We start from the raw sequence: 27,159 nt of genomic DNA, 5'->3' as shown, positions 1-27,159 counted from the left end.
GTCTTTTTGTTCTTTGGCTTTCTGTAATGGTCTGGTTTAGATGTAACAAACTTGGTTTAATGAACCATAGTATATTAAGTTGAGAACGAGTACCAGGCCCACGTATTTCCCCCTTCCTTTGCACACCGACTTCAGCATTTCTGTCCTGTTTCATCCGAACTAGGAAACTGTAACTTAACTTTCAGCTACAAACGAAGATATGAAACCAGCATCAGATCCTGCTTTCATATCCTAATTAGTAAGCCTAGATAAAGCTGTAGTTTTCTGCTTTGGATGGAACATGAAACTGGTTTAAATAACCGGGATAGAAACATGAAGCTAGTTTGGGACCAGGTTATTTGAGGGACCACTTGAGCCTTTATGAACTTGCCTGGGCCTTAAGAATGGCCATGGAGGTCCTGCTTATATGCTCGGCAGTAAGATCTATTAGGTTGGCAGGCACAAGAGTTAGGGTTCTTTCTGTGGTGGCTCCATCCTTGTAGAGTGCCCTACTGTGGCATTATATGCATGGCTCTGCCCCTCTCCATTTTTAAACAGGCCTTAAATACCTGGGTGTTCCACTCTGCTTTTAAAGTAGGGTTGGGTTCAATTTCAGAGAAGCTCTGGAAAGCCAGTGCTAGTGGTGGACAGCGCCAAAAGTATAAAAGGAACACCAGTACATTGTAGCTTAAAGCTGCTCCCATTGCCAGTATAAAGCCTTAGGAAAGGCATTTGAACCTTTTAAAATGGGAAAAGAACTATACAAATGCTGGGAAACCACCAAATGATTGGTGGTTGGGGAAAAGAGGAAGGGGGGCATCTCTATCTGGGGAACCCTGGAGGACAGGATTTGGGCCCCGGGCCTGAGGTTTCACCACCCCAGTTTTGAATGAATGGATGAGCATTTTTATTTAAAAATAATCTTTACTGTCACTGTTATTTTAAATGTTTTATGCGGTTGTATTTGAACTGGAGAAAATATAGCTGGAAACATAACATAGTTGGAGCCGTGTTGTCTTTGTATTACCCTGATTCTTTTAAGGTGCAATCCTATTGATCGTGCCCTCACCGCTTCAGAAGCCCCCAAACTCTGAGGCTTTCAAGTTTCCTATGCATGCTGCTTGTTGAATGGAGTTGGTGGTGGCCCCGTTTGCGGAACGGAATTCGTGGTGGGCCTTGCTTGCAGAGCAACGCAGTTGGATACTGCCCATTGTCTGGAAGCAGTGGAAGTAAACATTATTGTTTGAAATCATAACTCAAACGTGGTGGGTTTTGTTTGTTTTTTTAAAAATACATTGTCAAGAGATTTTTTTTCAAATAACTCGTTAAAACCCCACTTATTACATGAAAGTTTATCGGGGGGAAATCATATAACATATAAGGAATTCAGACAGCCTGGTTTTTCTACCAGAAACTCCCCCACCCAAGCTCTTTGGTCAGGAAAATATCTTCATGACTTCATTTTGATTTCTTCTGTCCTCCTTTGGGACAGCTCAGAAAGATTGTGTTGGTAAGAGAGTTTTTGGTTTGTAAAAGCCATGCTTATTAGAATGCTTGAGTATTCGTAGAAAGTTGTCGAAACATTTTTGCTTGTTACTTATAACACTATTTGTATTTTTGTATATATTCCATTCTCCAGTACCATATCTCCTTATCATGCAAATATTGTTTGATTTTTTGAAGAAGTAAGCTAAGTTTTTGTAAAGACCTTCTCAGATTGTTTTGATTCATGTGAAATACCTGACAGATGCACCAAGCAACAGCATTCCTCTATAAGAAATTTTGCCTAGTTAGTCAATCAACTTAGTGATAATCAAATTACCAAGAGTGTGAAACTTTCTCCTAAAACATTAACATTGTCTGCTATGTTTTTTTCTACACCTCACTGTTTCGCTTAATGATGGTGACTGAATAACTGTACTGAATCCAGGTTATTATTTTCTTGTAAATTTTCTACCTTCATTGGGATATATGTAACTCCTGGAAATATCTGAAGTATGTGTGTGTTCAATTTAGAACCTCTATGCAAGACAATCAAAATATGACACTTCTCTTGTTTTAGTAGGTTGTAAAAATGGCAATCTTCCATTCCCCTGCTTATTTTGTATCCATTTGAGGATATTATTACAGCTTTCACAAAGTGTGCTATGACAGTGTTTTGGCTGCCTTTTCATCATACCATCTGTTAATTGTAGATGAAAAGGACGACTCAGCTCAAGGACCTTAGTCCAGGTAGAATTGTAACTCAAACGCATTTTCACAGACCTAAACGTGCAGAAGTGTGTCCTTTGAGACTAGCAGCTGATATTTATGCCTTAGTATTTTGCATTTTATCCACCTTCAGGATTTTGTGCATACTTCATTGATATCAATGTTCTAAGTCCTTGGGGATTTAGAATCAAATTAAAAGTCTTGTTTGAAAATAGGTGCACTATGCAAGCTTGCTTATTTGAGTGAGAATTGTGGTGATAAAAATATATATGCTGATGATGATTTGAATTATTTATGAGCAGGGTTGTTTAATTAAAAATAATTATTCAGAAATAGGTAATTGCAAAGAATATATTTTGTGGGAAAAGCTGAAACCAATATGGCATGTTAATATAAAACAGAATTTTCTGTTTTTTAAATTTAATATGTGGATCATAAAAATATTTTGTGGTTTTATTAAAGGAGATGCCTACAGTTCTGCTTATTCATCAGATGGACAAGCATGAAGGTGCATGGACCATTCTGCCATTAATGCATGAGTAAGTGAGTAACACTATGTGTGATTTTAAGGCAGCTTTAAAGACTAGCCTTTTCCGGCAGGCCTATCCAGATCAATGTTAAATCATGATTTTTTAAGATGTATTGATTCCTGTTCTAATGTTGTTCCCCGCCTCGATCCAAAGGGAGAGGCGGGTAAGAAATATTATTATTATTATTATTATTATTATTATTATTATTATTATTATTGGTAAGAGTTATGAGACATCAGTGGGCCAGGTCAAACAATTTGGCCAATAGAACCAAAGTAATCTGCAGTGAAAATCATCCCCCATTTTCTTCTGGAAACAAACATTCTGTCTGTATGTTTTGGCTTATCTGCATGTTCTGTCTTATTTTCCATTCCATTCCTTATCTTTGGGATGTTCTCCTCTTTCCATCACCCCACCCCATTCACCTTACTCTGTGTCACTATGTTCAAGACTCAACTAAAGGCTTTTCTCTTTGGAGAGGATTGATTTGTAACCAATGGTGACGTAAAGCTGAGGCCATAGAGGTAGGCCAGATCTACACCAGGCAGGATATGACACTTTGAAAACAGTTTGAAAACTGTATATGGTGTGTGTCCTGGGCTTCAACAGTTGTCATTACTGTTATAAACCGTTTTAAAGCAGTAGTGTAGATTCTGCCCAGGTGCAGGAAACTTATTTAAGACGAATCAATTTTGGAGAAACTACAATGACAAGTAGGGCTGAAAGCAAAGGGTTCAAAGCCAAAAATACCAGCATCTTGTAGCTTAACATTCTTAGGAGAGACCTTTCAAACTTTTAGAATAGGAAAAAAATGAACAAAAGCTGGGAGTCCACCAAACAAGTGGTGATCAGGGGAAAGGGGATGGAGCCAGGGGAAGGGGCATATGGCCATCAGGGGAACTGAAGAGCACAGAATGGGACCCCTGGAGAGCTGGATTTGGCCCCCTGGCCTGAGTTTCCCCAAGTTTGAACATCAGAGGAACTTTGGTTAGTGTACAACTGGATGTGGAAGATTCCAATGTTGTGTATGAAACAGGAGGAAAGAGGCAATGCACAAGCTCACGGCACGCTGCAATTTGTTCACGTAGGAAACCGTGGTTCCAGATTATGTCTGAGCAGGGCCCATAATGTTATTTTTTAGCTGCATTAATTAACCCTTCGTTTATTGTTCATGAAAATCAGTTCACGCGACTCCTTAAATTCTGTTTGTTCTTGTACCCAAGATACTCAGTTCCTTCCTAAACCATCTTTTCAATAAACCCAGTTCTTTCTTCCTTCAGGTTTTCTGTTGCCTATGGCAAAAATTCTTCATGGATATTTTTCTGTGAAGAAGATACAAGAATACATATTGTAAAGCTACTGAAATCGCTTAGAAGATATGACAAGTCTAAGGTGAAATTTTTAAATTGGAGTACATTTGAAGTACGTGTTGAAGTACATTTTGAAATACTAAAGTACAAAGGGAATTTTTTTTTATTACTTTGCATTTATTCAATGCTCTGAGGTCCATAACTTTGTATAAATGGCTGAAGATGCATAATGCCTAAAGGTTACACCACAATGGAAGTTGAAATTAATTAAGGAACATAGTTTGTATATCAATATGTCAAGGAAATTACATTACATAGCAGATACAATTTTAGTTCTAACATCTTAAGAGTCTTTTCCTTCTGTCTTGCCACAGTGTTCAAAATCCACTCAGAGATGTTCAGGATCAAAACCTTGCCACTCCCCTTACAACAAGGAGACTGTGACCTGGTTTGCACAATCAAAATAACTCTACACCATGCCAAGGATTATTGGAGGGTTGTTTCCCCCTCCAACAAGCCATGCTGCCCAGATTCAGACAACACGACAAGCCGCAATCAGGTGGTGTTTATGGAAATTGTGCCCCGCACTTGCCTAGCATGTGCCAAGATTTAAATAAGCAATGGTGGCTTATTTTGATCATGTAAACCAACCCAATGCCAATTTGAGAGCTCTTGTGTTCATATTGTTTCTGAGTGGGTTCTATTCAATGTCTATAATAAAGTAATTATCACCATTGGCCATGAAAATGTACTTCCATTAATTTCAATTAACAACTATAAAGTTACATGAATAAACAGCAGACTATTCACACTCCCTCATTCACGGTTGCTTACCTGGCAAATAGCTGAAGGGCAGTGATAGTGTAGAATTCAAATACAAGGTCTGTTTTAATGCTTGTCAATTAGATGAAGGTTTGTGATTAAATAATTAATCACTGCCTAACTCCTCACTCAATTTACCACTGTCTGGAGTAACATGGAGAGTATGACGTCACTCTGCTGTAGTCTAACCTTACCTTGTTTCAGTAAGGGATTATTAGCAGGCCCAATGTTGCTTATTGTTCTGCCCACTTATATAAAATGGTTAGTGTATATCAAAGAAGAGCAGTTCTACCTGTCAAACTCATATGTTCGAGTTTAAAGGAAGAAGCATTGATCTGATAAATTAAAAAAAGGTGGTATCTGTCATACACACACACACACATATACATACACACACACACAGAGTCTTGTGGAGTTCCATGGATTTTAATGGAAATGAAAAGTCATCCTGCCAAAAGTCATCCTTTGGTTGTCAAACAATGAAAAGTTTGACAACCAAACTTTTAAGAAATTATAAGCTATATACCTTCAACAGTGTCTCTCTTCTTCTGCAGGATTTTTTTTTAGGCAAAGCATTACATGATGATGAATCTACAATTATTCACCATTACGCCTTTGCAGAAAACCCTGCAGTTTTTAAATTTCCAGATTTTGCTGCTGGCTGGGCACTTAGTATTCCACTTGTAAGGAAGTAAGAACTTAATTTTGTTATCTTTTCTAAATTTGTTTACTAAACAGTTGGGTGTTTGTAAAGGCTTTGGAAAAATAAAATTATGTTAAGCATTAAACCTCTCTCTGGGTTTGTATGTATATAGAATGTACTGAGACTCTTTGATCTCAAATGAGCTCTTACCCAATGTTAAGTAACTATAAACCCTTAAAAGTCCATTTCCATTTACTTCATGCACTATCATACATGTGTATTGTAAAATGCATTAATGCGTGATTAAAATTCCATACATGTACATGTTGGGCAATAGGTATTTGCATATAACTTTGGTTTATTAGTATAAAGACAAATATAGATCCTAGCCAAGCGTCCAAAATATCTGGGCAAAAGTTGAGAATTAAATACATATGGAAGCAGTAAGGCAAGGCATACTTGGCTAATGAGCAGGAAAGCCTTCTAGAAGTAAAAATATAACTTTTGGAACATGCTGAAGAATTCATGTCTCTCTGTTTCCTTGTTTAGTTGTCTGGAAAGCCATGTGCAGATGTTGAATAATTAGGTCTTACATTATATGCCTCCATTTTAAAATTTGAATGTAAAAGTATGTCCGACCAAAGCATTCAACACTGATTTATTTTTTTATTTTATTTTATTAAGAAAACCAGGTGTTCAAGAACGTCTCCTGTTCAGACACCAATTACCTGTGGCACATAGACATGTGGCAGGACCTTCTCCCAGATGCTGCATTAATCTCTGGTTTGGCAGGGCTTTTCATTTGCCTCTCCTTGCTCTCTAAATCAGTGAGGGAGTTCAGATAATGCTGCAGAGATCTTAGTGGTGTATATGGGAGGGAGCATTTCCGGAAACAAAAAAGTAGGATAGGAATAGATGGAATGGAAAGTAGAGAGAATGGATTGGAGCAGAGTGACAGCTGGGATGAGATGATGATGATCCCTTCAATAACTTGCCAAGGTAGCTAGTTGATAAAGAAGATTGTTGATAAGGGAGAATTATTTGCAAAGCTGACAGAGACAGTAGAATATAACATCATGAAATCCATACTTCCTCAGTAGTAACTGAATGTGTATCTGTGGTGATCAAAAAGTCATACAGTATACCATAAAAACAGTAAAACAATGTCAACATGATAAAACTGAAAAGCAATTAACACAAAGATCATGTCATAGTTAAAATGCCTGGAGAAACAAGAAGGTTTTGAGCTGGCATCATATTTCCATGATGAAGTTATTATTGCTGACACATAATCTCCCCAAGAGCATCCCCTGACAATCTTAAAATACAGACAAGCTGATACAGGGAGAGGCACTCTTTCAGATACTTGGTTCCCAAGCCATTTTGGGTTTTAAAAGTCAGCATCTTGAATTGGGCTCAGAAGTGCAGCTCCTTCAGAATCGTTGGCTAGACTATTAGTGTTCGGGAACAGTTGTGGCTGGTAAAAGGCATCCTGAGGTACTGTGGTCACCTGGACTTCAACTGACAAAGCAAGATCAAGGAATACCTCTGAGCTATGCACCTTTTCTTTCAGATAGGGGTGCAGCCCCACATAGAATGGAATGTATACTCAATTTCCAGAAATCAGAACCACCTACAGCTTCATTTTATTGGCCCTCATTCAGCCTATTACCAAATCCACATACTGGCTCAGCACCTGCACAGCTTCACTTGACTGAGTGAGTGTACTCACTCTAAATCCCCTGATGACCTCACCCAGCAGCTTCATATAGATGTTAAAATATATGGGGGACAAGATGAACCCTTTGGGACCCCTAATGCTGTGAGGTCTAGCAGAAATCCCCTATATTATTTTCTTGACCTTGCTAGGGCAAGAACTACCATATCTCTGTGCCTCTGACAGCCAACCTGCAGATCCAGTCCAGCAAGATATTACTTTGGATGATATCAAAAAGGTTGTTCTCGCCACCTCTCTCCCAACAGAGGTCATCCATTAGGGTGACACTGGCCATTTCAATACCAAACCCAGACCTGAAGTGGGATTGAATTGGGTCTAGATAATCTGCTTACTCCAAAACCATCTGAGGTTGAGCCACTACTACCCTAGTCCACCCCCTCTCAAAAAGAGAATTAACTCCTTCTTGGACCCACTCAGTCTCCCACAGCTATACAAATGTTTGGTCACACCTCTTCAAATACTTTGTCCACTGGAGCCAACTTCAAAATGGGAATGAGTTATTTTCCCCCCACAGTGCCTTGCCAACTTGTCATAGCAGGCCTTCAAGTATCCCACCATATCCCCACCTATGGCAGTATCTAATGGTGTCTTTCCACAAACTCAAATAGCACTAGTGGAGCTCTGCCAAAACTTTCTGTTGTGCAAGTGCTTTGCCCAATATGCGTGTGCAACAAATTGTATAATCTGTTGCGCAACTAGACTGCACAATGACTTGCACAACTGCACTTGTGCATACATAACTTTAGTTGGGTTCTCTTCTTGCACATAGTTTGGAACCTAGTTTCTGATGGTTCAACAGCGTTTGTGCTAATGGCATGACACAGTTGGGTACTGCCCATAGATCTGATTTTAACAACTTATTTACCAGTGGATACTGAGAAGTAAGAACACTTTGCCACAAATCCTGCCACAAAGTAGCCATGATAATGTGCTCTCAATTGTATATGGTCACACTCGCTGTGTGATTTGCACCATCTGCATACTAGTTGTCCTCCTGCTTGTTTCATAGCCCATAGGTTCCCAGTAAACCATGGAGCAGGTTGGGCTTAACAGCGTCAGAGAAGATGCTTGGAGACAATTACGTTGGTGGCTTGTAAATTTGTACATTGTCTTTTAAGATTTAGTTACAACACCTTTGTGTTACTAGGTAATGGTTTGATAGTTTGATGTAATGAACCTCAAATTTATTTCTACACATTCTTTTATTTTTATTACACAGGCTTGCAAAGAGACTGAAAAATGAACCTCTAAAATCAGATTTTACAATAGATTTAAAACATGAGGTAAGTGTTTTGCTATTACCTATCTTTGCACCATGCAATAGGAAGAGGGAAGTTATATTTATTTTATTTATTTATTTATTTAAGGATTTTTATGCCGCCATTCAGCCAAAAAAGGCTCTCACGGCGGCTTACAAAAGTATTTCTTGACAGTCCCTGCCCACAGGCTTACAATCTAAAAGACATGACACAAAAGGAAAGGGGATTGGGAGGGAGGAGGAGGAGGGGGGAAAGGAAAGCAAATTCAGGCACTACAATCTTAGTTGGAAAGTTCAGCAGTTACAGTTGACAGCAGGAGGGAGGGGGCTCTCAGCTGGAGCTGGACCCAGGCATGGTGGAGAGGTGCCTGGCTGCTGCTTCCTCCCTCACTGGTGGCCTCTGCAGAGACAGTTGGTAGCAGGAGGGAGGGGGCTCTGAGCTGGAGCTGGACCCAGGCACAGTGGAGAGGTGCCTGGCTGCTGCTTCCTCCCTCACTGGTGCCTCTGCAGTGACCTATTGTATATATATATATATATATCAGTATATATTTCCTTCATTATATAGAATCATAAAGGATCCAAAGAGCTACTTATTATTATTATTATTATTTATTTATATAGCACCATCAATGTACATGGTGCTGTACAGAGTAAAACAGTAAATAGCAAGACCCTGCCGCATAGGCTTACAATCTAATAAAATCATAGTAAAACAATAAGGAGGGGAAGAGAATGCAAACAGGTACAGGGTAGCGTAAGCAGGCACAGGGTAGGGTAAAACCAACAGTAGAAAGTAAAAGTAGAAGTCTGCACAACATCAAGTTTTAAAAGCTTTAGGAAAAAGAAGTTTGTGTACACCCAGCAATATTTTTATTACTTTTTGTTTGGACAGCTAACCCCCTATGCCCCATATCATACACAGGTTTTGTAATCATAGGCAATTTGCCATGCGGCATATGCATAGCTGAGAAAAAACAAGCAATGAAGTAACTCTGAATGCTTGCACAGTTCTTGGTATCTCAGCCTGTGTTATGTTCTCCTTGAAATCTGTGTGAAAGATAAGGTAAGATGCACGAGCATGGCCATGTACAGAAACATTATAAACCCCAAATTATGTACCAGTCCACACAGTCAAACAAATATCAAGGTGACATTAATCCATTTATGTTAGTTGTAATCCAAGACACCTGATACAGTATTCCCTCTAAATCCACTGTGTTAATGTCAGAAAGAGAATCTATAAAAGCGTTATGCCAAGTATTTCCACAAACATGCAGTATTGCAGGAATCGTCTTCCATAACTATCTGAAGAATAATTTTTAGTAGCAGGTAAAGAGTTCATAAATACTGCATATTCCATATGTTCTCTCCTCTGCAGGATGCCAGTCAGTAACCCATTCTGGCATAATGCCTTATTCATGAGTGTTTCAAAGGTGAACCCATATCATCAGATCCACAATATGATGTGGTAAACAGCACAACCATTTAAAAATATTATATGGGGAGAAAGAGGCTCACATCTTTATTAGCAGAAAGATATAATGAGTTGCAATAGATTAAATCAATTAATTTCTATAGCCATTTGTAGACTGGCAGTCCAAAGCTTTTCAGGAGCTCAGGTATAAGCATGGAGCCTTCATATGAGCAAAAATTTCCCCATCCACTTCTGTGTTTGAGATGCACTTAGGAGAGACAGTAGTTCAAATGCTCCAGACTTCATATTTAACTCCCACCTCCCCTTGAAGCTTCACCTTCCTGCATTGATTCAAATCCAATTATGCAGTAAAACAGGAAGGACAGGAGAGACTCGCTCACTGTCAAGTTGTGGTTTGGTACACACTTTCTCAAAACATCCTTATTCTTTTTTAAAAATCTCTCTACTAAAAAACTCAATACATGAATTCTGTTTCATAACCATAGCTAGCCCACATGTGATGGATGTTAGGTAGTTGGAATTTCATCCCACAGTCCCAATTGCAGGACAGGGTATTTGCATTGTTAGCCAGGAATATATGTATGAAAATAGGCAACCACGTGTCAGTCCTCTTGCTTTATATGCATTAATAATGTTCAGATTGGGGACAAGGGGATTTCTAGAGGCCATGCTTGAGGAATGCAAGCTGTATTTATTAGTAATGAGATGTACATTTAAAGGTTACCATCTTTCTTCCTTTTCCAATGACAATTTATGGTATCACTAGGCATTATTGAAAGTGAAGGGAAGTATGATTTGCTCCTGTGCACTCAAAAGCATCTGATGCCTTGGGTCATTATTTTTTTCCTGCCTCTCAACTGCATTCAGTATGCTGCTGTGCCTTTCCAGGTGGAATATAATTCATTTTTTACTGTATTCTGTTACAACCCATCCTTCGGGTGTATTAATTTTTTCTTTTTCATGACACATGCTGAGCCTATTGTGGATTTCTTTACAATTAATCCTTTCAGGGTTTCTTTTCTTTCTTTTTAAACTTGGTTTCCAGTAAGAATCCTGGAACAGCCTACTTCTACTGGCTTCTAACCGTAACAAGCCATAAGCTTTATGAGCTCTTTGGAAATGTCAAGTTGCTTTTTGCTGTTAAAGTGTGAAAATGATCTAGGATATCTGTGGGACAACAGTATTTGGCAAGAAAAAAAATATCATGGAGTAGGCAGCTCAGTCCTTAAATTGTTCCACGGGTGCAAACTAAGACTGTACCACTACTTATTTTCTAAGACTCTGCAGGTTATATTACCACATCATGGAGCAGTGTAATTAAAAGAACCCTGCTGTAATTGTCAAAATCAACATGAGTTTAAAATATGTCTGTTATAAATATCTTTTACTATTTGATTAATTTTCATCAATTCAGGAATGAATTACTCAAATGTAAAAATTAGCTACAGGGAAGAATGACAGTGTTTGTCTGTACAGCTGTGTGAACATTTACTAAGCTTCCCAACCATCTGTTCTTGTCAACCTTAACTAAACTTATTTTCAATTTGTGTTTTCTTCTTCTCCAGTTGGGAATAAATAATAGTCACTGAACATATGTGCAGTCTCATTTGATATCATATACATTAGTTAGATTTAGGTTTATGTGAAAAGATTAATGGTTGGGGCAAATCATAATTAGAAGAATTTCAAATACAAACTCCCCCAGTTTAAAAAGCCCCCTTCTATTTTGAGCTGGCCCCAGACCCCTCCAAATGAGCGTTCAGCTCAGAATGGAATTTGTTCTTGCCCTAGTGCTAGGTGTCCCCCCTCCCATTCCCTCCTCCCAAGCAAATCGGCTTACCTTTGAGAAGAGAATTGAGGTAACAGTTGGCAGGGGGAGGGCTTCACTGGAAATGCTGCTCCTGAGCATGCTCAAGAGTGCCATTTCCTACCAGAGAACATGGGTTTGTAATTTCCTTGGATTCCTAAATTGAATTGAGAGGTAGGGTGAATTACAAATCTCATGAACCCATCTGTATTTTCTTTATTTAGCAAGCCTTCCCAAGTTATCACTACTGCCCTATTAGGCATCTGCCTTATACCTAGTCAGATCATTGGTCCAACTAGCTTAGTATTGTCTACGTTGACTAGCAGTGGCTCTGCAGTGTTGCAGACTGGAGTCTTTCCCAATCCTACCTGGAGATGCCAGGGGTCGAACCTAGGACCTTCTGCATGTAAAACATGTGCTCTACCACTGAGCCCCCCTTCTTTTTTTGTTTGGGAAAGGAATGGTGGCATTTTGCTGGTTTATCTCTTTTTAGCTTTCTTAGAAAGACTTGAGAAAATTCAAGAATGTTTCTAGGAAAACTCATAGAAATTATTGAATTTGTGGTGACTGAAAGAGAGTTTTCCCATCATTAGAGAAGGTGTATCTGACTTTTTATAAGGAGGAGAGCTAATAGTTTATTCGTAGTATACTGTGTACCTGCATACATGGAATTATTAGCTTACTCTCTGGTTCAAAATTTGGAATTCCCTTTGCACAGCAGATATGAGTGTAATTCACATATCTCTTTTCTACACAAGTTATATGTATTGTATTTGTGTATCTTCACAGTATGAAAATATTTCATTGCTAATTGCTATTTGCTGTATATTTTACATTATATTTTGAAAGATTGCACTATATATCTGGGAGAAAGGGAATGGACCACATCTTACCACAGTGCCTGAGTTTTGTACAGATGACTTTGATTCTCCTAATACTGCTCACTGTGCCACTACATTTGTGAATTTCCTCCCACTTTGTGTAAGTATTTCCAGTTTTCTTCTTCTTCTAAAAGATAGACAAATAAAGAGATCTTACTCAAATCCATTTCTACCTGTTTAAAATTTTCCAAACTTAAGAACTTTGCACGATTCTTCAGATTTAATCAATTAGTCTAAAATAAAATAAGATAGACTGGAAAGAGCAGAATGTATGTGAGGTTGTGTTTATATTGCACTGTATTGCTGGGTGCTTTCAGAGGGAGGGCTCTTAGCGCTACCAGTCATTGCTCTTCCACTGTAAGCTAAAAGTGGAATTCCCATTGACTGTCCACACTTTGTGTGGTCTTGCCCTTTTTTTGGCTGTGCATTACAAGTGGGCACAACATGCTAAGTGAGCAATGTTCTCTCCTCTCCTTTTGCGACTCAGTAGTTGCTGGACAACACTTCTCTCTACATTTTAAAGTAGCTGCTCCTCAGCACCATTTTAATACCCGTGTGTGTGCTGGTTAAAAAAATTTTTTAATTACCTGCAGCACAGGGCAAGTAGATTGCAGCCTTACTTTCCAATAGACATGGTTATGATAAGGCTGTAAATCCTGCCCTTTCCTGGTCAGTTTCACAACCAGCTAGAAAACTCACCTGCTTGCTTTTCTAGTCAATTTCAAACTTGATTTTTGTGGCCAGTTTCACAAGTGAGTTAAACAACTGCAGAATTTTGATATTTCTTCACTTTCCCCAATCTCTCTGGACACTTGAAGGGTTTCCTTTGATTCAGTGTTGCTGTTTCTTCAAAGGGAAAATGGTAAGGCAGCAGTTGAAATTGACAAGCTGGGTCAGTTTTGCCTCCAGGAATCTTTAAAAAAAACCACACACACACAGACAATTTCATAGTGCCCTTATGGCAGCATAGTGCAATTTTGCTTTCATTCCCTGCCCCCGCTCAAATGCCAGTAAGGGGATTGCAGCCTTGCAATCAGATTCTACGTCTGTTTACTCAGATGTAAGCACTGCTTTGTTCAACGGGATCTATCCCTGCTTTGTAAGCTCAGAGAAGCAGTGGGAGTGTGGAAAGGACTTGGTTTGCGGGACATGAAATGGCTCTACAACTAGAAATGCACTGCATGCAATAGAGAAAGGAGGGGGCATTCCCAACTTGTTGTTCACTTTCCCCCAGGCAGCTCCTCCCACTGTGTTTTAGTCACACATTTTCTTGTCCACACCTGCTGAAAAATTGCAGTGCTGTTCTGCTCTTGCCCTCCTGATCTGATGCTTTTTTTGCAGTTTCAAAAAGGATGGATACAGCAGTGGGAAAACATGCGCTGATTACAAATGGATCACAATGTTATCTGAAACCTTTATAAAGTTCTGTGAATGAGACTGGATGATTGCACAATAGCAGCCTCATCTGGAAGCAATCACCCATTGTTGCATTTGTTGGCCAAATAGACATAACAGGGGCAGCCATGGCAGTTCATTCATGTATCTGCCCTATCTACTTATAAAGCAGGATCTGCATACACCTTATTTTAACATGAGAAATGTGTATGGATCAAGTAAGTGAAACCTATTAGCTCAGGAGGAATAAGAAGCTACAAGTACAGGTCCTTCAGACTGCTGAGAAGAGCTGGAAGAGACAGTTGGAAACAGTGAAAGGAAGGAGAGGATGAGAAAGAACCCTGACTAATATAAAGGGTTACTCTTTTGCCCTGTGAATTTTCTGCTGCTTTCCTATTATAATTTTGAGTCTGGATTTTGCAAAAAATAAATAGTTTGTTTGTATAATCTCTACATGGGTTGAGGAGGCTACTTTTTAAAATGGCCAGATGCACAAGATTGAATATGAATACCCAGTTCACAGTGGGAATGAGTTATGACATGCCTAGGTTTGGAAGATGGATGGCCACCTGAACATAACCGATGGCCTGGAATAGATAAGCTGGGATCTTGGTTGAGAGAGGACAGTCCTGAATATGGGTGTTGAAATAGTTCTTTCTCATGTCTCTGCATTTATAGATTAATAGTATATATCCCAAGGATAGACGCGAGCTGTTGAATAATTTTCAGTATTGTTTATTCTTAAATATGAAATGAAAGATTATGACCAAGTAAAATACCCTTGCTGGGACCTAAAGAACCCCTCAACTAGTTCTGTGCACCCAAGAGTTTTGAACTTGTTTTTCTCAAACAGCAGTGCCCTCTCTTATCACAGGGTAAATTGCTTTTGAAACTGAGGAGACGTGCAAAAATAGGTTGAGATATAGGCTGGATTCACACGATCACAAGGTTAAAAAAGCCGTCGTGTTTTCTCTCCCTGTGCCTACTGTCCATGAACCAGTTGTTTACATAATGACTCATGCTGCAACGCGGTTTGGCATGTTGTCTGAATCTGGCATGTGTCATGGCAGGGGTGGCTTTGGACCAACCCTACAAACCCTATTGCATGTTGTGGGTTGTGGGGTGGATATGAAATCGCTGTGCCACCCACCAGGTTCAGACGACATGCCAAACCATGCTGCAACGTGGGTAATGATGTCAACAACTGCTGTGTGCACAGGACATGCAGGGTTAGGGGAAGAAACCATGATGACTTCTTTCACCACCGAGATCATGCCAACCTAGCCATAGTGTTTGGACCCCATTATGTGAAGACATCATTGGATCTGAATTTGGAGTTGGACTAAAGAGAACTACTTTTTGTTGTTGTTTTTGGGAGAAATTAGCTTGATTTGGTAAGCCCAGTTACAAACGGATTCTATCCATTAACATGAATATATATATAAATTGAAAATGCTGAAAATGTTAGGAGTGAAACTGTGGGCAAGCATTTCGCTATAAACTTTGATAGGGATCAGATATGATCCATGGGCTGCAAGCAGGCATTCTCTGGTTTTAAATAAATATACTTTATGAAAGGTGTCCTTAGCAGACTAAAGTCCCCAGCTGGGAAGTCCCCTATTCAAATCATGGCTCAGTCATGAACTAACTAGGCAAACTTAGGGAAGCATCCCTTTCCCTAGTTTGCAATATGGGGATAACAACCACATCAGACTGTTGTAAGGATTACAAGGTAATGTATGTGAAATGCTTTGAGCACTAAAAGTGCAAAGTGTTTATTATTTATTCACCGGCGAGCATAGATTTGTTTCCCCACACTATTATTGATTTATTTTGCATAAGCCTTTAACCTCTTTGACCTCAATTTCATTGTTTTCAAAACAAGCCTATATTACTTCCGTTAGAAAATGGTTTGATATATTTTTCTCAGATTGAAAGCACATCCCTAGTATTAAGTTCCCAAGTGAAAATGCAGGCTGCTTCCAGATACGGTATATCCTGGTTTAAGGATGGAAAACCTTGCCAGTAATTATTTCCTGTCTTTTCTTGACCTATGATGGTGCTGTTTTATTAAAGTAAGATTGCCAATGAATTATATCCTACCTTCACGAGGTTTTGTGAAACTGGGTTAACAAGCTGGTCCTGCAACAAAATGTTGCAGTATGAAATGCTTCAGTTCAGTGTTTCAGAAGTACAAAATGAAGTCAGTCATGTTCTACACACACACCTTGACAGACTGCATTTTTGGCCACTGTGCACACTTCATCCTGATTGGGCTATTTTGGAGTTTCCTTCCCTCTTTAAGGACTTTTTCTAAAGGTTTTTGTACTTCTGCAAACCTTGGAGTTGTTCAGAGCTTACTGATTCCTTTTCTTGTATATGGCTGTCAGTTTCTGCTATAGTACTGATGCTTGCTGATCAAAGGAAAGAAGTCAAAAATCCCACTGGTCTTGCTTTAAAGTAGTTCTGTGGATTCCACTCATGGTAAAAATGCACAACACTTTCAGAATAAAGGTATGGTCCAACCAAAGATAAGTACTTCAAAGTTCCACTGTTTTCAGTGGGAGAGTTAAGCAGATGGTTGCATCTCTCCTATTGAAGTCAATGGGACTTAACAATGCTTACCTTTTGGCAAGAATCATAACTTCACCTTTCATACTTCTACAGTCAGATACTTCCTTTTGTTCATTTGCTTCCCTAATGTCTTGTAACTGACTTCAGTCAGAATTTCAATTATAATTCAGTGGAAAATGCTGCTAGGCAACATTGATGGTTTAAATTATTTAAATTTTGAGATGTAGAAAATGTATCATGTTACACTGCCTTAAACTGCTTTTTAATATATTGTGGTTATAAAGCTATGTTCTGAGGGTGTCTTTTTACAAAGACTTATTCATGCAATATAAACCTGAATGGAAGAAAAAAAAATGAAGATGGCTTTTTTGTTTTTCAGGGAGATCCTGTGAAGAAAACAGATATCTTTGTTGCTGTAAAAACATGCAGGAAATTCCATGGAGACAGAAGTAAGTTCTAAATTTAAGAGCATCTTAAATTTTCTGAAACTGGTTTTGTTCATCCCTATAAAATCTTGAAATGTATAGTCGGATGTATTTTTGATTTTGTAGCGTCACTTGTTGAACTTTTTATGTTGGAAACAGCTTGTGGGGAAATTATGTGAAGAAGAGGGAGGGAAGTGGATGATTTCCATTGAAAGCGATGAGTCAACGAAGGCTTCAAAACTGCATGCTTTAAATCAGTTTTGTAATTCCACATACAAATGCCAAAATAATTGGTCTGGTTTCCAAAAGCAGGGCTTATCAGCTCACATTGATTTTCATGAGCTATTTTGAATATTTTATTTTAGTGACAGTGAGGAAATGTTCCCTTTTCAAGAAGCTAACATGATCCTGAAGGTATTTGGTCTTTGAACTGGAAATCTACCTTCTGATTGCCACCAGCAACTAGCTGAATATTCTTGAAAGGGGAAAGTAATTTATTTCCTAGGATTGTTGTGAGGCCATTACTAGGAAGATTGCAATGCAGTTTACAAACTTAAAGAGCTATATGTATGATTTTAAAAAGGCAACTACCAAAGCTGGACAGGTTTACATTTTAAGTCTTTCAATAACATCATTGCTATAAATGATAAGCAATGTTTATATCAATGTTTATATTCAGGTTGCATGGGTTGCTTGTATTGCAGATAAGGTGAAGCAAACACCAGCTGGTAACTGTCCTCCTGGAATTTTCCTAAGGCACATGGCAGTATTTGAATACATGTAAAAGGAGTTTATTCTAGGCCTTAGAATAAAACTTCTCCTGCCTCGGCCCACAAAAAGTATCCTGTAATTTGTGGCTGGGTTTGACAGTAAACCCCAGACTAAAAGTTATCTTGCTATATTTCCTTCTAGCTTAGAAGGCAGAATTAATATTCAATTAGTCTTGAGGCCAAGTTTTAAATTCTGCAAAACTCTCTAGCAATAGCTGATTGGGTGGCGTAAACCTAGGGCATGTCTAGACGGGGCAATATCCTGGGGTTTGTCCCTGTGCATCAACATGACGCACAGGGAATCCCAGGAGCAGGGAGGGATGATCCCTCCCTTTTCCTGGGATCTCGCCCTACCCTTTAATCCTGTTTTTTCCCATGGTCTCGGGATGTGTGGCTGGCCATCCTGGTTTGTCCTGGCACCTCGTGAGTAACCGCAAGGAGCTGGGAACTAGGCCTGGGGCGCGGAGCTCCTGAGGAGCTCTGTGCCCATCTGGGATGGGGTGGAGGGAACAGGAATAGATATATATTTTTAAATAGTACCTTTGTGCAGGAGTTCTCCTGAACTCATTTGCGATAAAAAAAAATGGCAGGCACAACATCCTCCGTCCTCCCGGGACGTTGCATGCTGCGTGTAGACAAAGGGGGAGGATCCCGCAATCACCATATCGCGAGAACCTCCCTCTCCCTCCCAGAAAGCCGGGAGTTCTAGACATGCCCCTAGTCTCCCTGCCTAACCCCACTTGTGAGAAAACGGGAGAACTCGGAACATGTATCAGTCAAACAGTTAGATGCTCAGAACTTACTCTCTTTTTTTCTTCTTTTCTCTTTCATCCCACTAGTATCCATATATAGTATGCTGATCATAACAGAGAGTAGAAATTTTGTGACAAAAAGGGGGTGGCATATTGGTTAAAATGGGGCAAAATGTAAAATTGGGTCAGACAGGAGGATCTTAGAAAGCGTTTAAAAGGGTGAAATACTTTGTTGATGGTCCCGATGTTAGTTTAAAATTCGATCTTCATTCATTGTGATCAGAAAGAGCCACAATGTTGACCATAGCAAGGAGGTGGACCATTGTTTATACCCTCTCATGCACCTAACCCTATGGTGTGGTAGAGTTGTTTGAGAAGGAGAACAAAAAGTACATTTCACACATTCTCCATGTACATGAAAGTGATGATGATTTACAAAATGGAGAGCTGTGGTGTTTTTAGACACACTAGTGACATGAGACTGGAAAAGAATCATAGGTCGTCAGTATACCTAAAAATCAGTCCCCTAAATTAACCGTATCCCTCCCCACAATAATGCACTATTGGCTTCTTATTGTCATCCATGCAAAATGAATAAAATTATTCAGGAAAAATATTGATGCTATGTTCTTAGTTGAATGGGTTTCCCCCCAGATTTATACTGTAGTTGGAAAAGAATATAACATATTTATATACAACAGAGTGTTATAGAGCCAAGCTGTGGAAAAATTAAATGTTTAATTTTAGCAAGAGTTTAGCTGGGGTTGAAGTGCAGCTTTAGACCAGATGGCTTTTTCTTTTCTTTTTACTGATGGCAGCTGTCTAATACTTGAAGAATTTCCATTACATCATAATTTGTCATGTATTTCATGCATCCCTTAGATCTCAAATGGTGACTAGTTCAGTAGGCTGTAAGACAAACTAATCCAGCTGTGTCCTGCGTTAAAGGGAATCAGCCTTCAGCATTTTTCTCTGCCTTCAAATAACAGTTAAAATGCATTGATCTTATTTTCCCCGATAACTTTGTTCTGCAGCTGACAAATTTATGACAGAGATGAAAACAAATCTTCTGTAATTAGATTTGTTGTGCTTTGATAGTCCTTTGTGGTGGCTGGGTTGGAGACTTCTGAACTTTTCTTGGTTTCCTGGTATTTTTTCACCCATCACCACAGGGTTCCAAGGCACATAAGTCCCAGATAAACAAATAGCCAGACAAGAGTTCAAATACTGAAAGATCGGTCTAAGGATAACAAATAAGGCAGGAGGGGTAAACTGCTCTGGAGAGTAGCTCTAGGCAGAATCCTCAGAATATGTTGTTCAGAGTGAGAGGTTGAGCCAATTGTATAGGGAGGGATGGGAGGTTACTGGAACCTCTAGATCACCTGATTTCCTGAGATTTGTTGAATCGACTCCCATACTCCAGGTGGGTGCAGCTTCTGAACTTGCATTTCTTTCATTTGAACAGCTGCCGCAGTGGCATAGTGAACTTGTGCTCTTTCTCAAGTGTACAGGGCTTAAGATTCACAGTGCCTGACATTGGGTTTGTAATACATGCTTCAAGTGAGGTAATTGAAAAAACATCATGCTCTATCCAGCGATTCCCTTCCCTTCTTCAAGCTTTCTTTCAGACTGTAGTGCAACATTACACTAGCTGTCTTAGACTGTGGGGTATGTAAACTCTTACATAATGATGATGATGCCTGGAAGGGTTCTGCAATCATTGCTGGCTTAGTAGTTTGTTCTTTGAGTCCATGACCTTGGTATTCCTCTTTGGGGTCTTCAGTCACGTTTCTCTGAGCACCCATTTTGGGAGGTAATGTGTGGTTTTGTCCAAAGTTTGTAACTTTATTTCCATATATCTGTTCTTTGGATTGTTTGTGTAACATCCAGATGTCTGGATGCATGTTCAGACATTTCTGGGCATCGTATATATCTGTGGTATCACCTGCCAGGTTGGTAGGGCCCACAACTGGGAAACACAAAGTTCTTCATCAAATTAAAGTAGCAGGGCCACTGTTTTTTAACTTTTGTAAATCGCCCAGAGAGCTTTGGCTAAGGGGCGGTATATAAATTTAATAAATAAATAAATAAATAAATTCAGGGCTGGTTATATCCATGGGCTGGTTTGCACAACACAACAGTCCTCTGTGGGTTATTTATCCCATGGTGCGAAAGTGGTGCATGGTGGCCACCATTTTGAATATGCAACCCCTGCTTGGTAATTTTGGTGTCATGCAATCCCACCAACCATGGGTTATGTGAGATTTTTTAACCCTCGCATAATCCATGCTCACCAGGTTTGCAAAATGATGAGCTCGGCCATGTCATGTGAATCTGGTCAGTGTCTCATCAAACCTAAATACCAGTAAGTCTATTGAACTAGATTTATTCATTTGAGAAATACACGTATACAAGTGCTGTGTTTCCATTATAAAACTGCATGAGGCAGCTTACAATAAAACAGATTTAAAACCCAAAAAAACCAAGCAATGAAATAAAATCAGCAAACCATAAACAGACATTGTTGCCAATTTAAAAGCTCAGTCTTAACCTGTAACCTAAACGATAGTACTAGGCAAACAGTACCCAGGATGTTATAGTACTTAGAGTATTGCACTAAGATTGAGGAGAGCCAAGTTCAAATCCTGATTCAGCTGGTGGTGGAGAATCTTGTACACCACAGAGTTCTTTGAAGGAAAAGGTGGAATATAAATATCCCCAGGGTGGGCGTTTCAGACCTGGAATGCCACCACAGAAAAGGCTATCTAAAGGTGAATTGCATTTCAGTTCATCCACATAACTCTAGTTTGAATAGGAGGAAATCACAAGGATAGCTATCCCTGAGTGTAATTATATGAAAACAGAAATCATGTAATTGGAGTTCTGAATATGCTTCTATGGAGGAGACAAAAGAGGAGTAAAAAAAGAATTTCCATCACTAGATGTATTTTATTGCTTAATGTGACATGGGTGGCATTCAAGCAAGCTACCTGATACCATATTTAGTTTAGTTTAGTTTGATTGACATCATGAAGTGGTGTACAAAATAATGTAATTTGCAAAAGCATAAGATCCAGCAGTAATCTGGAAATAGAATTAAAACTAATAATTCAGTTTAACCTAGCTGTAATAACAGATTACAATAACAAATGAAAAAAATTACAATAATCCAGCTTCATTACAATACCATATTAATCAGAAATCTTATAGTTTTTACAACTCCTGGATCATAAAGTGCTCTGAAGTGATTAGTATTTAAACAAAATAAAATAATCAAAAGCTTCAGGCTCATTTATAATATGGAATCTGCTGTGCAAAATCTCCATTATGCTTTGGTGCCTGAGACATCACACCAAACGATGTTTTCTGTTAACAGTTGTTTAGAATTCAAGTACAGTTTGAACTTCAAAATGTGAAAACAAACCATGGTTTAAAGTTGTTAGTCTGCTTCCATTTTCCTGCATACTGATCTCTAGCTGTAGTGCAGGTTTGGTGCTTCGTACATCACACTGAACTGCAGCACAAACCCTGGCTTGTAAATCTACTTTAAACCTTGACTTTTTGACTAACTACAAACCATGGTTACTCAATTCCGACCATTCTAAACCATAATTGAGCTTGGTTTGGCATGATGTCTGAACATAGTTATGGCAATATGGAAGAGCAAGGTTGGGTGATATTTTTCAGAACCTTATTTGGCGGGTTAAATCCTATTGATTGTGCCCTCGCTGCTTGGAAGCCTGAGGCTTCCGAGTCTCCTGTGCCCTGCCAGACTGAACCCAGCAGGGTGGGAGGAATGGTGAAGCTTATCTTCACTTTCCCATCCTCCGATCTACTGTATTTTCGCTGGATGAGCTTTTGAGCCAGTCTAGCAAGGGCACTTCGGAGAGGGAGGGAAGAAGGCTGGAGAGCTTCAGGTTAACTCATATACTGGCCTCTACAGTCTAGTCCCTTCCTCACCCCCTTTCCTGAGGCTCCAAGGTTGCTTTTCCATACTTCGAGTGGCAGACGGCATTGTTCTCTCTGCGCTGGCTGCAATCGGGGTGGGGGGTCTGGGATCAGATCTCTGACTTCCCCTTCCGAGGTTGGAGGAGTCTTGTCTCTGACCTCGGAGCAGTTTTACAAGCTATCCTATCATCCATAGGATACTTGCCCAGGATTGCTCTCTTAGTTAAGTAGCGTTTAACTTAAATGTTTACCACCAATAAAAGTATAATGTTTCATTGATTTAATTTTTACAAATAATTAACTTTTGATGCAGTAAAATGACTGAAGAATGTTTCCAGGTTCTTGAGATTATTATTGTGATGATGATGATGATGATGATGATGATGATGATGATAATGGTATTGATAGTTTTTTAAAAAAAATAGGCCACTATGTGAGAGCTAATCTAGTCCAACATTATGTTCGCACAGTGTTCAACCAGCTCTTGACAGGAAACCCACAAGCAGGAATGAGTGCAACAACACTCTCCCACTCATGTTCCCCAGCAACTGGTATACATAGGCTTATTCCTCTGAGACTGGAGGTAGCTCAGAGTCATCAGAACTAGTAGCCATTGATAGCTTTCTCCTCCCGGAATTTGTCTAACCCCCTTTCAGAGCCATCCAAATTGGTGGCCATCACTATGTCTTGTGGTAGTGAATTCCATAGTTTGACTAGGCCCTGTGTGAAGAATTACTTCCTTTTATCTGTCTTGAATCTTCTACCATCATGGGATGATCCTGGTTTCTAGTATTATGAGAGCGGGGGGGGGGGGGGGAATGTCTCCCTATCCACATTCCCCACACCGTGCATAATTTTATGCACCTCTATCATGTCTCCCCTTGCTCGCCTCCAAATTACATGGTTGTGTTGATTCAAAATTTTGCACATAACTTTTATGTAAAAACATATTTAAAAGCAATGACCATTTTTTAAAAGCCATATTGAACTAGAAATCTTGCTGAAGTTTTAGTTACCATAAGGAATCATCTACTAAGAACTTCTCCCATGCAAATCGTACAGCTGTACCTACCATGGGGTTTACATATGTGCTTTTTGTCAGCGGGTCACACTTCTTGCAACTCAATACAAAAACAGATTATTCAGCCAAAAATAAGCTGATGGTTTATTGTATAATGTCAAAGGGTTTATTGATAATCAAACGTTTCTGAAATAATGATTTGTTTCTGTTTTTACCCCACCATTCCACCAAAGGATCAAGAAATATATTCTAGCAAAGACCTGAATGTGGCATTGATGTTTGGAGTCTCACTTAAAAAAAACAAGTGTAAAAATGACAAATCCCAGTCACCAACAGAGCTATCATTACCTAGGGCTTACAGCACAATGCTGGTTGCTGCAAAAAGCAGCCCCTTATCTCCTCTCCCCATGATGATATTTAGTAGTACAAAATGCATGATATGACAATTACATTGCAATGTCTCTACTCGCACAGATAGCAAGGAGAGCAAAGAAAGCTGTGACATAGTCCCATCATCTCACGTATTTTGTGTTCCTAGATATTTCGAGAGAACAACAGCAGAAGAGATGTGGGCTATAGCATTTAGTTCTGCCCTAAGAGTGCTGGTTCCACTATCTTCCCCCTGCCTCCCCCCCCCCCTCGCCCTTTCTTAAGCCTTCAGCACTCTAGTAGCTAATACTGCCAGGAAGCTGGTCTATGCTTATACAAAGTGATGGTACTTGGAGGCTCTGTGTTCCCTTTCTCAAGGAAATTGCAGGAGAAATTATGCCGCCGCCCCCCTCTGCAAAGCAAGGAACCCTATAGCAACACCAAATGATAGGCGGTTTAGGAGGGCAGCAAATACGGGACCTGCTTTTTCTTGTCTGCTTGTGTAAAATGGATAATGGACCAGCATAGGCTGAGGGACCCCGTTGCCTATGAGAGCAGAATGTTTTCAATGAATAGAGTAGCCTTTCAACAACATATTGCTTACTCCATAACTTAATAGCCTGTTTGGATATTCATAGCTTGTTATTAATATGAGCGTTGCACCCACACACTCCGACCTTGTGCGACCCCTCCCCTCCCCTCAGCATCCTGTGACTGAAGACTTCCTAAGATACTTAACTCTGATTACATACATTATATCTGAACAGTTTTAAAATGGTTTCAGATCCAGTTTGTTTCAAACCGGATCAGCATCGTTTCCCGGTTCAGGCATAACGTGGAACTTTGGCTAATGAACTTGGAAAACCTTCAGTTGTGGTGCACTGAGACAGGAAGAGAGAAGGGATGGCAAGGGGTTGGAGTGCGTGGGCACAAGACTCATACATGCCTATCTTGCCTTAGTAATAGGAGACATTTACTTATTTATTTAATAGGTTTATATACTGTCTACCATTAAAAAAACAACCCTCTATATATCCTATATGTCAGGTTGCCACAAGTTCAACCATTAAAATAAATGCTGTTCCACTTACATTTCAGTATGCTTATTTATTTTGCAGTACCCATTGTAAAACAGACCTGGGAAGGAGAGGCCACTCTTCTTGAATATTATAGTGATTATGCAGAAAGTTCAATACCCACGGTTGATTTAGGAGTGCCAAATACTGATAGAGGTGAGTTTTAATATTGTGTGATACTACTTTTAGTAACAGAAAGTTTTTACAGCAGAATATCTGGAAGATCGCGAGATTTTATTTTATTTTTTATTTATTTATTACATTTTTATACCGCCCAATAGCCGAAGCTCTCTGGGCGGTTTACAAAAATGCCCTGTGCTGGCTCAGCTCCAGGTTGGGGTCCTCAGTGTTCCCTCTTAAGATGCGAGAGGTAGGATCCATAGATCCCCACTCCCTACTGCTAATGCTGTTCTTCCTTCCCCTGGCATTTGGGATTTAGCCCAGAAAGCTAAGGCAGACTGGGCAGCAAAGAAAAGGAGCAACGGATCTTCCCTCCCACCATCACAACAGGCTCTCTTCCATCACTTGGGGAACTGGTATTATATATTTCCTGTGAAATGTATATTAGCCTGCAGAGCTGGCAGTGAGAGAAGGCACAAAGACGAGAGCCGTTTTGCATGACTGGTTGAGGTGGCAGCTGCAACTGTTCCTCCTGTTTAGTGGCTTCAGAGGAGGAGGAGACTCATGGCCTCAATTGGTTTCCTTCTGCTTTAGCTGGCAGTGACTCATGATGTGCACTCATCATGACCACTACAGTGGGGGCACAGCCACTGCCTAATCTGTCCTTTCACCTGGCCATACTTACATGCACACACACACCCCTTTCAGTTGCCTCCAACCACCTACAGCAGCAGAGGCAAAGACCGAGGACAAGCAGGGAAGAGGTGAGCTACCAGGCAGGGAGAGGGAAGCGCCTCAAGATATGAGAAAAGGAAACTCCAATTAGCCCCTCTTCCCCATCAATAGTTCCATCATGTATTTAAATGGCCAGCTATCTGCAGCTCCTCTGCCAAGCTCAGACTCTGATACTCACGGGGTCACACTCTGCCCAACTACTTTGAGCCAGAAGCCAGTCAAGGAGATGTAAGGGACACAGGGTAGGCTGGACTCACCTGCCTAAGCAGGCAGCAGCATTCCCTTTCAGGGCTCCAGACAGTACCTGCCACAGCACCTGTCACTTCCTGGATTTCAGCAGATGTCCTACCATGATGTTAACTGACACAACCCCTGGAGATGCCCACCAAATGATGGGAATGTGTGCGGAAACCTACCACAAGAGTTGACGTATATCTGTGTGGACTTATCCTGTTGACCCCTTTCTTATATTTCCTGCTTCCTCTATCCGTCCTTCCTTTGTCTGCCCTTTAACTCACTTTGCTGCATCTGTCCCTTTCTCTTCACTGAATCCCCCTCCTGTCTTAGGTCCTTCTCAAACTTGTGTGTGTGTGTTTTGGTCATGGTTTTTGTTTCCTCAGCCCCCTTTACCTCTTGTCTGCTTTCCTCCCACCTTATCTCAGGCCCCTGCCTCCTCCTCCTTTTCTTTTAAGTTTTGCTCAGTTAGAAGGCAGGATTTGTAATCATGCAGATATGTGTAAGTATACAGACAGAACTGGTGTACTGACAGCTAATTCCACAAAGGCACACAACCCTGCATTCTTAGCCTGTGATTTTCTTGTTCACCACCATTAGTTGCATAGTTGTGTGATAAATCAGATTGTCACACTATATGAGATAGATCTTCATATACATAACAAAGAACCTCAGCTGATGCCAACTGAGGAAGCTGGCACATTTAGTGCTTGATATATGTGCTGGAATAATAGCTGCATATATCTATTATATATTCAAGCTCAGAAATTTTTTGGTTCGGTCAAAAAGTAATTTCATGCATAATGTTCAGTAGCTTAAAATGAATAATGTTTGATTTCCTTGGATGCACAGAACCCTTTTTTATCAAAATTCCCTGATCCTATATTTCTATATTATATGTATGTTTCATTACATAACTTATTATATAAAATGAATTCTGATTTTCAGTTGTACTGGGGTGGGGTGGGGTGTTCTAGAGAAAAAATACTTCCTAGCTTCTTTAAAAAAAAAAAAACACAGAGTTACAAATATTGGTTGTAAATGTCTTTGGGTTACTAAAGACATATCTGTTCTTATATTGTATATCTGTTTTTAATGTTCATTGTTTTTAACTTTTGTAACCCGC

General features: G+C 39.7%; 1 protein-coding gene across 1 annotated transcript in view; it reads left to right on the top strand.

Annotated features, from left to right (window-relative positions):
• The window catches only part of B3GLCT (beta 3-glucosyltransferase), a 100,633-nt gene that overhangs the window by 52,340 nt on the left and 21,134 nt on the right, over nt 1-27,159 (top strand). Inside the window, exons 5-11 of the mRNA XM_063127722.1 lie at nt 2,653-2,729; nt 4,001-4,112; nt 5,407-5,543; nt 8,453-8,516; nt 12,583-12,714; nt 16,963-17,032; nt 24,987-25,100. Of these exons, the coding sequence (XP_062983792.1) occupies nt 2,653-2,729; nt 4,001-4,112; nt 5,407-5,543; nt 8,453-8,516; nt 12,583-12,714; nt 16,963-17,032; nt 24,987-25,100 (706 nt within the window). The remainder of the gene's footprint in view (nt 1-2,652; nt 2,730-4,000; nt 4,113-5,406; nt 5,544-8,452; nt 8,517-12,582; nt 12,715-16,962; nt 17,033-24,986; nt 25,101-27,159) is intronic.

The sequence above is a fragment of the Elgaria multicarinata genome, chromosome 5, assembly GCF_023053635.1.
Source record: "Elgaria multicarinata webbii isolate HBS135686 ecotype San Diego chromosome 5, rElgMul1.1.pri, whole genome shotgun sequence".
NCBI classification, from domain to species: Eukaryota; Metazoa; Chordata; class Lepidosauria; order Squamata; family Anguidae; genus Elgaria; species Elgaria multicarinata.
This window is presented reverse-complemented; position numbering and strand designations above follow the sequence as displayed.